General features: G+C 49.7%; 1 protein-coding gene across 1 annotated transcript in view; it reads left to right on the top strand.

Moving 5' to 3' along the window:
* KIF3C (kinesin family member 3C) overlaps positions 1-11,687 on the top strand; it is an 83,365-nt gene extending 71,678 nt beyond the window's left edge. Inside the window, exons 3-8 of the mRNA XM_042472803.1 lie at positions 1,048-1,170; positions 3,214-3,332; positions 4,312-4,431; positions 4,804-4,942; positions 7,674-7,849; positions 8,646-11,687. Coding sequence (XP_042328737.1) covers positions 1,048-1,170; positions 3,214-3,332; positions 4,312-4,431; positions 4,804-4,942; positions 7,674-7,849; positions 8,646-8,739 — 771 coding nt within the window. The 3' untranslated portion in view covers positions 8,740-11,687. The remainder of the gene's footprint in view (positions 1-1,047; positions 1,171-3,213; positions 3,333-4,311; positions 4,432-4,803; positions 4,943-7,673; positions 7,850-8,645) is intronic.
* The last annotated feature ends 2,110 nt before the right edge of the window (positions 11,688-13,797 follow it).

Genomic DNA, 13,797 nt, shown 5'->3' on the forward strand with positions numbered 1-13,797 from the left:
GGATTCCCAGTGATTGGGCGGTATATAAATAAAACCTATTATTATTATTATTATTATTATTATTATTATTATTAATTAAACAGACAGTAATCCTCCTGCCATATCCTCCCACCTGGAGGCCTTGCCATTCACCAACAGCACAACACATAGCTTAAAATGGAAATCGCTTCCTCTCAACCAAGGTTCGCACAGTATATATGCCCTACACACCTCCATGCCACCATTCTCTGAAGATGCCAGCCACAGATGCTGACGAAATGTCGGGAACAAATTCTAATAGAATACGGCCACATAGCCCAAAACACCCATAAAAAACTATGGGTGCCAGCCATGAAAGCCTTAGAGCTTGGAAAAGTTACTTTTTTTGGTCAACGATTTCCAGAATCCCCCCAGCTAGCATGAGCCTGTGTTAGCCAGTCTATGGGGTATCTAATGGCTTAGCTGATGGTTAGGCATTCTGGGAATAGTTGTCCCCAAAAAGTAACTTTTCCAAAACTTTGGCCTGAGTTAGTCCTTTGATCAAAGGACCCAGTGGTTTGGTGGATGGCCGGGTAATTCTGACAGTGGTTGTCCCAAAAATTACTCTTTCTAGAATTTAGGCTAGAGTCAGTTATTCTTTTGTCTATGGGACCCAATGTCTGCTGCATGGCTGATGACTGGGGGATTCTGGGCATGGTTGTCCAAAAAAATTCACTGTCTCTAAGCTTTGGTCTGAGTTAGTCTTTTGACTATGATGGCTGGGGGATGGTGAGAGTGGTTGTCTCCCAAAAGTAACTTTTCCAAGCTCTGGGCTGCTTTGCTCAGTTTATCAGCTGTGCCTGATGTATGTTTGATGGCTGGGGGTTTCCTGGAATGGTGCCCCCCCCCCCAGCACACACAAAGCGACTTTTTGAGAGCTCTTGTCCTGCACTAGTCAGTCCCTTAGCTCTGGCAGCTCATGCTGACTGCTCCACTGGTGTTGGTTTCTCATATAGGGCAGCAGGACTTGTGCCATCCCACTAATGGAGGGTTTTGTTTTGGGGTGGTGGTCTTGATCCTCTCTCACAGAAGCGACGCGAGCGCGAGATGCAGCAACAGGTCCTCCTGCGGGACGAGGAGACCATGGAGCTGCGGGAGACGTTCACCTCCTTGCAGCAGGAGGTGGAGATCAAAACCAAGAAGCTGAAAAAGGTAAGGGGCTGGTAGGGGCACAGAAGCTGGGATCTCATATCGCCCTTGCATTGCGTCAACTACGCTCATGATGGTACTACACAGCCCTTCTGGTGAACGCTGACCTTGTGGAACAGACTGTGTCTCTTCCCCCATGCCTGCTGCAGACTGTCCCTTTGTGCAAAGGGGAATAAGATGCAGGGGCTGTTTCTGCAATCCCCATGAAGAAATCAGCATGTTGAAGGCACAGGTATTGAGCGGTTGTAGGGATGGGATCCTGGAGGTTAGTTCCAACAGGAGTAGGATGCCACAGAGGCAAAGCCCATTAATCCAATGGCTCTTCTCTAGGGAGGACTAACAGCGGGGCCTAGGCCATGTAAAATGGTTACACTGGTGGAACTCCACTTACGCAGCCATGAACACAATAGGTCTGTGGCACTGGCTGGAGGTTTTTAATGTGATTTTAAAGTTTTATTACAAAGAAAAGAAGAAAAAAGGAAGAGAGAAAGGGAGGAAAGAAAGGCAAAAAAGGGGTGGGGGAAATACAGTGGTCCCTCCACATTCACTGGGGTTAGGGGCGAAGGACCCCCGTGAATCAGAAAAAGCACCAATTAAACAAAATACTTTTCTTTTTACCTAAGAGAACACCTGTCTAGGAATCTCCTGGTTCTCCAGTGCAACTCTGTGGCCAACATCTGCCAGGCGTTCATCACAGAATTATGCTGGAGGACCTACAAATGCCTAGAGCAGTGTTTTCTCTAGGGTCTTCTAGGTTCTGCAGCACAACTCTATGGTCAGCTTCTGGCAAAGTTGTGCTGGAGGATCTAGAGATTCCTAGAGAGGACATATTAATCAAAACTGCAAAACATCAAATCCACAAAAGTCAAAATTGCAAATGTGGGGGGCCAACAAGGGCTAGGGTTATAAATTAATATACATTGATGTGTACCCAATTTTTTTCCTAAGCAAATCTAAGCTGCCCAAGAGTTACATTTTCTGCGCAATGTTCATCCATGATGTGTACAAAAAAGAATTTTATGTGAAGAAGATAATATTTCAATGCATAAATATTATTTTCCTTGCAGGAAATGTCACAGGTTGAGTGTCCCTTATCCAGAATTCCCAAATTCAAAATACTCCAATCCCCATATACAAAGATTCCTAAATAAAGTTTTTTTAAAAAACCTGGAAATCCAAAATACTTAGCAGGTACATACTTCTGGTCCCAAGCATTTTGGACAAGAGAGACTCAACCTTTTATTACTTCCGCAGAAAATGAATGATGCTTTCTGCATAAAAATGCCACATGCAAATTTTGGATTTTCGAACACTTTCCTGCAGCAGAAGAAAATTGCTAATATTACTCATAGTTTCCTTCAAGATCTACACTGGCTGCTCATTTGCTTCTGGGCGCAATACAAGGTGTTGGTTATAACCTATAAAGCCCTACATGGCTTGGGCCCAGGCTACCTTGAGGACCGCCTCTCCCCATACATTCCGCCCCGCACCCTCAGAACATCTGGGCAGCAGCTACTGAGGGTCCCAAGGGCTAGATTAGCCTCCACAACAAGGAGGTCATACTCCATCATCGCCCCGACCCTCTGGAATACGCTGCCCATAGAGCTTCGCTCGGCCACCTCCCTGGCCCAGTTCAGGAAGGAGTTGAAAACCTTCCTGTTTCGATCTGCATTCCCCGATATAAGTTCCAGCTAATCTCCCCCTCCCCCCCCCCTCTGACAGCAGGGGTAGCTGGCTGATGGGGTTTTTAATATTGGTTTTAACAGTTGTATTGTATATGTATTGTTGGTTATGTTAATTTTTGTTTTAACTTGCTGTTGATGTATTGTACTGTGTTTGATTGCTGTTCACCGCCCTGATCATAGGAAGGGCGGTATACAAATAAAATTTTTATTATTATTTTATTGTTATTATTATTAAGACCAAAATTAGCAAAGGGCTGTATCCTGATCTGACTGTCCGCTGGGGCTGAACTCAGTGAGGTGCCAGGGCGAGGCTGCTCTTTGCATGTGTCCGTGAGCCGCCTTTTTCTTTTCCCCATCCCAGCTCTACGCCAAGCTCCAGGCGGTGAAGGCAGAGATCCAGGACCAACATGACGAATATATCCGAGTGCGGCAAGACCTGGAGGAAGCACAGAATGAACAGACGCGAGAGCTGAAACTCAAGTAGGCCTCTTGCTGGGGCAAGGGATTTGGGAGCAGTGCTTAGGAAAGTTACTTTTTAAAGACTGAGCCCTCCAAAGCTCCAGAGGTTGGATGGTGATCTCTCCGGAGTGTTTTCTCTGTGTGTTCCTTCATTGGTGGGGTGGAATACCTTCCAAATCTTAACGTTCTATGATTTAATGAAAGGCAGGGGTTGTGTCTGAGCTGAAATCTTGGAGTGGAATGGCTTTATTCTAAGAAGATAGAATCCTAGAGTTGGAAGAGACCCCAAAGGCCAGCCATTCCAACTCCCTTGTGCCATGCAGGAAGACACAGTCAAAACCCTCCTTGTGACATTTGGCCATCCAGCCTTTGTTTAAAAAACAGCCTCTCAAGAAGGAGACTCCAGCATTTTCCAAGATAGCAGAATCAGACAGTCAAATTGTTCTTTATAATGTTTAGGTGGAATCTCTTTTCCTGTAGCATGCATCCATTCCTCTGGGTCTTATTCTTGGAGCAGCAGAAAACAAACTTGCTCCCTCCTCAGTATGACATCCCTTCAAATATTTAAACATGGCCATTGTGTCACCCCCTCACCTTCTCTTTTTCAGGCTAAGCATTCCCAAATCCCTAAGCCTCTCCTCAGAGGGCTTGATGGCTTCCATATCTTTCAACATTTGATCACCATCCTTTGGACAGGCTCCAACTTGGTTTAAAAAAACTGAAAACATTTTAATAGCAATACTAAAAAGTAGTACATCTAGATTTATGCAGGTAAAAAGTGTAAATGGTAATGGGCTTACTCTCCGAAGATTTATATCCACTACAGAGCAGATAGTGACTTATCCTTCCTTTCTTTTTTAAGCGCAGCGTGCCCTGTTTGTTGCCATTCCCTCCTCCAGCTGTGCGTACTCTCTCTGCCCAGCCACAGGGGAAAGGCACCTTTTTGGGGAATAATGCAAGATGTTGTTCTCCCCTCAACTCTGTCCTTCCATCTTTCCAGGTACCTGATCATTGAAAACTTCATCCCACCCGAGGAGAAGAACAAAATCATGAACCGCCTCTACTTTGACTGTGAGGAAGATCAGTGGAAGTTCCAGCCCTTGGTGCTGAGTGTGGGAAGGTGAGTCTTTTGAGTGACATCCCTGCGAGGAAGGTGCAAGCCTCCTGCGGGAGGGAGTTCCACAAGTTGGAAGACTCTAAATCCCAATGTCCTTCTTCTGCCTCTGCTAGTGGCAATGGCCTCTGATGCCCACTGGGGTTTGATGTCCAGAAGCCAAGTGGGGTGGGGGGAGGTCACCTGAAGCAGAGCCTCATTTGCCACCCAGCTCCCTCCCTGGCAAGGCCTAAGCATGCTAATCCCTTGCTCTGCTCTGTTGGTTGGGACTGAGGAGGGCTCCATGCCCCATCTGCCCAAGCACTGGGACAAGGCTTGGCTGATGGGTGCCTCTGTGACCATCCGTCATTCTAAAAACAAATCCCTTGGCACCAACAGCAACAGTGGCATCAGCATCAGCAGCGCCAACACGGGGACACAGATGAAGAAGCGGCCGACATCCGCCGTGGGCTACAAACGGCCCATCAGCCAATACGCTCGGCTGGCCATGTCGATGGGCTCCCATCCTCGGTATCGGGTGAGCCAAAAGGCATGGGAAGAGGGAAATGGCACCTGGTGCAAATACAAACACAAACGTTCTCTCTCTTTCCCACACTCACAGACGCACACACCTGCTGGCTGGTCTTGGCTGAAGTCTTGTTTGCCACTGCAGAGCATGAGGTGGATGGAAGCAATGGGAGTGGGCTGGCTGGTAGCCTCCCTGCTTTTCCAGGGGGCTTGCCAGTTGTAGGAGAAGTGGGGCAGAGCTGCACTTGCATACTTTTGCATTGTGGGCAAATGGGGAACCACTTGCAAAAGGGGGGATTTGATACCGCCTTATACAAGCATCTGAATACAACACTCCTTAGTGTAACCAGGACATAACATCCTGACAAGATTCAGACCCCCATCTTGGCATATTCTGCTTAATATATTAGAATCCAGTGCTTAGATAAACACACACATATAAACAGTAAAATAAATTGCAGCCAGACTGCAACAGGAAACTGGCAACTAATTGGATTAAGGGGCAGGAAACAATGAGAACACACACAAAACACACAAACAAAAACTGCAGCTTTAGAGAGTTCCAGAGGGTCTGTGATAATGTGATCCCTTGCACAGTACAGTGGGCCCTTCCTTTACGTGGAGGATCCATTTTGGATCCCCCACGTAAGGGGAATTTCGTGAATGCTTGAGCCCCAATCAAAAGAATGGGGCCTGTACACAGTGTGCCTGCGGCGCGTGTGCCATTACCCCTTCCAGGGTGTGCTGAGCCTTCTTCCCGGTGCAGCTTTCAGTGCATGCTGAAAGCCACGTAAGTTGCACCCACGTATAACGTGAGTGCACTGTATATTAAGACCACCACAGGCTAGGAGGACTGGAACTTCCCAAGAAGGGATTCCATAATGTTGTGCTTTTGCAGTGAATGCCCTGTTACAGGTATTTACCCTGAGGGCCAGAGGTGCCTGAAGAAAAGTTTTTAAATACAAGTAGGTTAATATGGAGGAAAAGGATCTGGTGGCTTAGTGGTTAAGATGCCAATTCTGACAATCGGAAGATCGGAAGGTTGGCAGTTCGAGGCCCAAGTGCCGCATGATGGGATGAGCTCCTGTCACTAGCCCCAGCTTCTGCCAACCTAGCAGTTTGAAAGCATGCAAAGGCAAGTAGATAGAGAGGTTCCACTTCTTGGTGAGAAGGTAACAGCGTTCAGTGCAGCCATGCTGGACACCTGACCACCGGAGTAGCCCTCGGACAATGCTGGCTTTTCTGCTTAGTAACAGATATGAGCACCGCCCCTTACACTCTAGACATTCATGTCAAGGGGACTTCCTTTACCTTTACTATGGAGGAAAGTAGTTTGTGAGATGTCATAGGCGCGTTACAGACCGCCCCTTTGAGGCAGCCTGTAGGCGCTGCTTTCCCCGGTGTATCGGGGCCTCAGGTGTTACAACGGCAGCCGCTGAGGCCCCGATCCGCCGCTTTCCAGGCTGCAGGGAAGCGGCAAAAGGCCCCTTCCCCGCAGCCTGGAAAGGGGTGTCCTTGGGGCTTCAAGCCCCAAGGACACCCCGCGACGGCGTGGAGGAGGAGAAAGGGGCCACTTGGCCCCTTTCTCCATTGCGTCGCTGGGCGCAGCCGTCTGAAGGCTGCACCCAGCGATGCAAAGCAGGAAGGAGCTCCGAAATGGAGCTCCTTCTGGGGTCGCGCAAAGGGCGCCATAGGCGCCGTGGCGCAGCCCCAATACGTCACAACTGCACCGCCTCGTTTGGAGGTGGTGCGGTCGTGACGTATTGATGGCGGCGCCGCCATTTTGTGCGCGCGGAGCACATACTAGGGTTGGGGGGTGTGGAAGCACCGCCCCTTCCTAACCCTAGTACACGCTCTGTGCGTACTATATGGCCTGTTTGTAACGGGCCATAGATCCAGCTACTGAAAAGGTTTTGCACATTCACATTTGTTTAAAGGGCCATCCTGTGCTAGTGCTGTGGGCAAATTACTGCGTAGGCTTCACACTGTTTGGACTGCCGAAAAGACAAAGAAAGGGTCCAAGATCAAATCAAGCTTGAAATCTCATAAATGGCGGTTGTTGTATTTTGGGCATATTGTGAGAAGATGTGACTCACTGGAAAAGATAATAATGCTTGGTTAAGTTGAAGGCAGCCAGAAAAGGGGGAGACTGCATTACAAGTTTGAACCAGATGGTCTGCTCAGAAACAATGAAAGGACAAATGGGATCGGCTGTGGAAAAGAGGGAGACTGTGTTACAGGTCCCTGGACCCCAACAGGGAGGCCACGGTTGTCCTGAGTTGGCAAGGCCTGAGCAGGGCTCTTAAGAGCTGGGTCTTTTGGATGCTCGTCTGTAGGGTTGCCCAAAGCGAAAACCAAATTGGGGGCACATAACAGTCACCATCACCACAAGTGGAATACATGTGCCTTGGAGGGTGGTGAAGTCTCCTTCTCTGGAGGTTTTTAAAGAAAGGTTGGGTGGGTCTTGGGGTCCCTTCCAACACCAGGATTCTGTAAAAAGCTTAACACAAAAACCTTTGTTGAGCTGGGGATTCACAAGGATTAAGCAAACAGCAAATGGCTCCCTTAGTGTTGAGGGTAGTTGGAATTCCCTTCCTAGAAAAGCAGTGAGAGGCCAATCTCTCTCTCTCTCAGTGTCTTCTGTGCTCTGATGCCCCATGCTTTGCTCCAAATCCATGGCAGTGTGGCTTTTCTTTTCTGCCTGAGCTGCATCTCCACTGTCTTCTCTCCACTTCACCCAGGCTGAGAACATCATGTTCCTGGAACTAGACATCTCCCCTCCCGCCATCTTTGAGTTTGAGATCACCTGCGACCAAAACGAGCATGACCCTCGAGCACGGCACCTGGAGAGGCTCATGCGCTTGGACAGTCTCATGGAGCGGCCTGCTGCGTCCCGAGTGCGGAAGTCGCGCTCTTGGTGAGTGAGGTGGGAGGGAGGAGGCGGAAGTGGTTGTATCCCAGCCTGGGACTCTGGGGTGCTTACAGCAGGAAAAACAAATGCAGCTACGAATTTCAAGTCATGCAAAAGTTAAAAATGGGATTGAGCTATCAATAAGTTACCAAGCTTTGGCTCAGCCACTTAGTTGGAAAGAACAGCCCAGAAACCAGCCACATCCCAGGATGTTCTGTGTAAACAGCATAAACGTTCCCACACTGAGGGGCTGGACCCACAGGGTGGACGGGCCTTGGACCTTCTCTGCCAGCTCCTGGTTTCTGTGGATTAAAGGCAATAGGAGGACATTCCTTCAGAGTCCTCTCTTTGAATTTTCCCTGGTTTCTGGGAAGATGGTTCAATTCAGTTTATTTTTAAGGATGTGTAATACTCATCTGCCACTTGATACTGTGAGATTTCCAAGTAGATTTTCAGAACAGTCTATAAAAATAAAGTTTGAAACAAAACTGAAAGTAATAAATTAAAAAAGAAGCTTAAAACATTCACTGATTGGTGCAAGAGACAGAGCAGTAAATAAAGTACCAGGGAGGGCATACCTGTGGAAACAGATCCATTTCCAGCTGGTGCTTGAAGGCGGACACTGTTTACATCCGGAGGGTGGTGCCACAACTGAGAAGACCAGCCCTGAATGGTCTGCTCCCAAGTGGTGGTTCTGGTGTTCTTCTGGGGGCGGGTGGGCTTGCTTTAGAGATGGGGCAGGGAGGCAGGATAGACGAATGCGTGACCCTGTCTCTGTCTCCCATTTCTCTTTCCCTCTCAGGTGCCAGACTCCTCGCTCCCTGCCATCCTCAACAACACATGTTTCCCTCGCCTACAGCTCACAGAACCCTTCCACAGCACCGGCTCACCAGTAGCGTCCCCGCTGTTCTTCCCCTCTGTCCTTCCTTTGCACTCGGAGGGCCACGCTCCTTCTCCTGCTGTGGACTGCCACTGGGAACACGTGGTCCAGGGACGGGCTTCCCCTGCACTAACTCATCTTTGTCTTTAGCTACTTCTCGTGTGTGTGTGTCTGTCTGTCTGTCTGTAGGAGGGGATGGCTCCCTGGGGGGCCCCTGAAAACCCCACCACCCCCCTCTTGGGATCTGTCAACTCTATTTATTTAACATATTTATTTATGGTGAGTCCTTGTGATGATGATGATGGGAAGGGATTCAGACTGAGCAGGTAGAGTCATCTGCACAAATGCACAATATTCCTACAAGGCGATTGTGGCTTGGTCTTCACCCTGTGGATGTTCTCAGCCCCATTACTTGGAGGAAGAGGGCACTGAACATTATGCGCTTGGCTCCAATGGTGGTTTGTGAATTCTCCCCCTTTTCTCCAAGATGCCAGGTCACAGCCAGCCTTGCCATGTCCTTCCGTTGTGGTTTAGGGTGGGCAGGACTGGGCTCTCACCAACCATGGAGTTTCCCCCATTCTTGCAACAAAAGCTTAGCCCCTGTCTCACTATCTGCTTCTAGCCCTCCAACCCAACTCACCCCACACTTGCAGAGTTGGCCCCCTGTGGGCACAGAGACAGTCTGGGCCCCAGTTATGGGAAATGGGGTGTATGTGTGTCGGCTACTGATGATGATGGCAGGGACAGGACACAGCATTATCTCCATGATCCTGGGGAACCTTCTCCCCAACTTCAGACAACCCCTGGAGCATCCCAAATGTTCATTTGGGAAGTGTCTGCTGTATTCTGGTAAGGAGGGGGCATCCGAAAAACAGCCACGCACGGCAAAGGGGGAGTTCTAGTGGGTACCCAGGTCACCTGGCAGAGCAGAGGGAATGGGGGCATCTGTGCCGGGCAGGTGACCCACAGTTCCCTTGGGGTGGCAAGTGAGGAAGCCAGATAGGTTCAAAGGGCCATTCAGGCTAGTGGTCACCAAAAGTGGTCACCTGCTGTGACTAAAAGCTGAAGTGGGGGGCAGTGAGAAAGTCAAGCTGAGATGAATCGCCCACTCCAACATATCCCATGCTACTTGTTCCTCACATTTAGTCTCTCTCTGCTTCTCTGTTAAGACGCTATTTGTACTTCAGCTTATCATTTGCACTGTGGTTGCCACTAAAAGTTGACTTTGTGGCTCTTTGGAGCTCCTGTTTGCTTGCAAAAGACCACTTAATATCCACACAAAGGTAAAACAAATTCATGCCACCCCATCATTTTCCTATGGAACAACCTCCCCCAGCCCTCCACAGACCAATGCAGTAGGGATCCTAATAGTGTGCTAATTCCTGATTTGGAAAGAAAAAGGCAAGAAAAGAGGCACTGAAAGCAAAACAAAGACAAGAAAGAAGCGAGTCCTGAAATGGCAGCACAGCGAGCACTTTCTTTCTGTCTTTGCTTTGTTCTTTGTTCATCAGTGCATATTAGTGGGGATGTTGTGTTTGTGGGGTCTCCCTCTGAAAGCCAGCGGTCACCAAAAGATTTGGGGAGGGGTTCAGTGACCCCGGCAGCTGATTTTCTCAAGGCAATGTTAACTTTCTGGAACAACTCTTGTCATGATGTGGGAGAGGTTGTTCAGAGAGGAGGCCATCCGGTAAGCGCATAGGCGTGTGGTATGGTGTGGGGTGCCAATTTGTCCTTAGCACACTGCCCTGGGGACCACTTCCCCTTTGCACTTCCTATCCTGGTATCTGCTGGCTCTCCAACCCTACTTTCTGTGGTCTTGGCACATGTCTGAGGGCATTGCAGGGGCTGGCACAGGAGCCCCATCGGGGACCAAAAGCATCAGAGAAAGCTGTAGAGCAACCACAGCGGGTGGAAGAGGGGCTGCTGGGACCTCTAGACCAGTCATCAAAGAACATGAATTTCTTTAGTCCATCTCATAGAAGAAAGGCCCCTTCCCCTAGTCATTCTTCACCTGTCTGTATGTGTATTTGAACTCACCAGCTGCTTCCTTGCCTTTGATTTCCAGCGTCGCTTAAATACAGAGATGTGTGCACGGCCCTGGAGCCAGGATCAAACACATCCAGAGGGGATCCTCTCGGTGTCCCTTAAGAGCACAATGGCTGCTGCACACAACAAGCGGTGGGCTGGGGATGGAGACATTGCCAGAGTGGCTGTTGGCACCATGCCTTTAAATGCATCTGCAAGCCCAAGGCAGTTGCACTGTCTCCTCCTCAGAGTGTCCCATGACCGGCTGGCTTTCATCTTGCCTTGCCAAAGGCAATAAAAGTGTGCTATCTGGAGATGGATCAGAATAAAGGAGACACATCCTTCCCATTAGCAGAGGCTAGAGACATTTGCTATCTCTTTTCCTGGCTTCTGCCCAAGGAGTTGTTTTCTAATCCGCTGCAAGGCTGAGAGATGCTGTTACAATGGACAACACAGCTGAACAGTATTCTTCCTCTCCATTCTGGACAGGAACTAGCTGCTTCCATGTCACAGATGTTGGCTTCAGGAACTGGCAAGGGGCATCCTGGAAGAACGAACCACCACTAGCCTTTCCCCAGAAGTGGCACCCGTGTGCACCCATGCTAAGGGGAGCAACACACTACTTTTGATGCGCAAGTGCCCCTTTTGTGCCTGCCGCCTCTTTTGTGTCAACGATCTCTTGCACTCTGTCTCTCAGCCCACCGTTGTGCTGCCAGAAACCTCAGATAACGTCCTAGCACAAGACAAAAACCCAAGGACAGATGTACAGAAATGCTGATATTTAAGGCCAGAACCCGTCGCCGTGAGCTGCCCCTGTAACAATGGCCAGGCGACTCCTGCAGCCCTGCTGCGTTGCTGCCATAGCCTGAGCTGTAGATTTCCAGTGTTCTTTGTTCTTTGTATGTGGGTGAGTCTGTATTTACGTGTGAGTGTATGGGGCGGGCGGGCGGGCGTGTGCCAGCAAGCCTCCCTTTCCCCAGGGAAAAGTGTTGGGAGACTGGCGATGTGGGGGTGGGGGTCACAGAGTGGGAGGGAGGGGGGCGATTGGCAAGGCGACTGGGACCAAACTCTTTGTGCCTGTTGCTGTGTTGGTTTACTTAGGCAGTCAAAATTTGGTGTACGGTGGCCCATGCTTGTTGCGCTATACATATGAATATACAGGACATATTATGCATACCTATATTATACAAAGTGTACTGGCAGATGCTGTTGTCCATAGTCCTCTGGTTCTGGGTGGGCGACTACTCTTTGACACACTTGTCATGTTGTTCTGACCTGTTTGCAGACTGGGAGGACACCACAACCGAATCCAAACCCTGACAATAAAGGAATGAGCATTGTCGAAAAGGAGTGTCTCATTCATTTGGGTCTCTTCATGCCTTTCCCCCCGTTAATAGGAGAAAGGGGCATACTTGCTTCAACTCGCCTGCTCCGGTCCATACCTCCTTGGGAGCAACAAAGCATCCGGGGCAAAGGACAATTGTACAGTCTTCCCCAGCCTTTGGGTCAGTGGGATTGTTGGATGTGCTGTTTTTGGGGTGTGGTCCAACACCTGTGGGATGTACCAGGTTTTGTCAGGTTGCCCATAAATACATTTTGGCTACAGTCTGATGTGTAGAATTAACAAAGCACTGAATACCTGCAGAGCTTATGTGTAGCAACAAGTTGTTGCTGTTGTGTGCCTTGAAGACATTTTCTTGGCTTTGTTCAGAGGGTTTTTCCTCTTGCCTTCCTCTGAGGCCGAGAGCATGTCACCCAGTGGGTTTCCACAGCTGAGCAGGGATTTGAACCCTGCTCTTCCTAGTCCAAAACCCACCCCACTCCACCGGGATGCCCTGTGACGCAGAGCCAGTGAAAAAGTGGGTTCTCTTTCAAGCCAGATGGTCTGCTCAAATACAACGAAAGGGTGGAAATGTTTCCGTGTGCAATGGAAAAGCCCCAGCTTTGGCACGGCCTTTTCCTGTGCATTGCTGTTTCTTTTGTTTGGGGACTGGCAGGTTTCCCGAGTGTTTTAGTCAGGGATCCTCCCAGCGCTGGGGCCTGGCAGCCATTGAAGGGCAGTCAGCAGAAAGGTCACCAAGAGCCACCTGGGACACAAAGCGGGGAGTTTCTCAGCTACCTGAGAACGCAAGGCTGAGCTCTTGAGGGGTGTAGAATAAGGAGAATTAGTTGTGCTATTATGTGAAGTCAAAGGCTTCCATGGCCGGCATCCATAGCTTTTTGTGGGTTTTTCAGGCTCTGTGGCCATGTTCTAGAAGAGTCTATTCCTGACGTTTTGCCAGCATCTGTGGCTGGCATCTTCAGGCCCTGAAAGCCTTTGACTTCCCAATCCTTGCACCATTTGCACTCAGCTCCCTGTTTAAGTATCGCACTTTAAGCCTTTCCTCCAAGGTGCTAGGAGTCAGCTATGCATTTCCCTTCACCCAACCATCCCAGAGCAAAGGGGCTGAAGCCCAGTCTTCCCAGTCAGGGTCCAGCACCAGCCATGATGTCACATTGGCTCCGGGCTCCGGGTGCAGAGCAGCCTTTGTCACAGTTGTCATCTCTGTCAAAAGACCAGTCTCCTCCGCACACCTGGCCCCACAGCCTGCCTCCGCTTCTTCAGGGAGACTGTTCAGGGAAGATGTTGGTCTTCCCAGGTTTCATTGTTGTCAGTTGGGGGATTAGTTGCCTTCTTCAACAGCAAAGAGGAGGCAGAGATGGAAGATGCGAGTCCCAGGCCTGCCTTTGCTGTCTCTGGCCTTCGTTCAGGTGGCAGGGAGGGCTGCCTGCAGCTGGCCCCTTCCCCTTTTTGGCTCTGTCCAAGCCAAGGAAATGTCGCCTCCATTGGCAGCACAAAGGGCTGGGGCTGGGGCTGACTGGCGCGCAATCAAACCTTTGCGGCCTCGTCTGCAGCCCCTAAACTCGTTTTCCTGATGCAGTGCTCTCTCCCTCCCTCCAGAGGGGGCTGTGGCTTCGCAAAGGAGGGAGACATGTGCTGCTGGAGGTCGGAGGCTGTCATGGCTTTTGGTGGGTCTTTCGGGGGCTCTAGGAGAGCTTCTTCCTGACC

Source organism: Sceloporus undulatus, chromosome 1, assembly GCF_019175285.1.
Source record: "Sceloporus undulatus isolate JIND9_A2432 ecotype Alabama chromosome 1, SceUnd_v1.1, whole genome shotgun sequence".
In the NCBI taxonomy this organism is placed as follows: Eukaryota; Metazoa; Chordata; class Lepidosauria; order Squamata; family Phrynosomatidae; genus Sceloporus; species Sceloporus undulatus.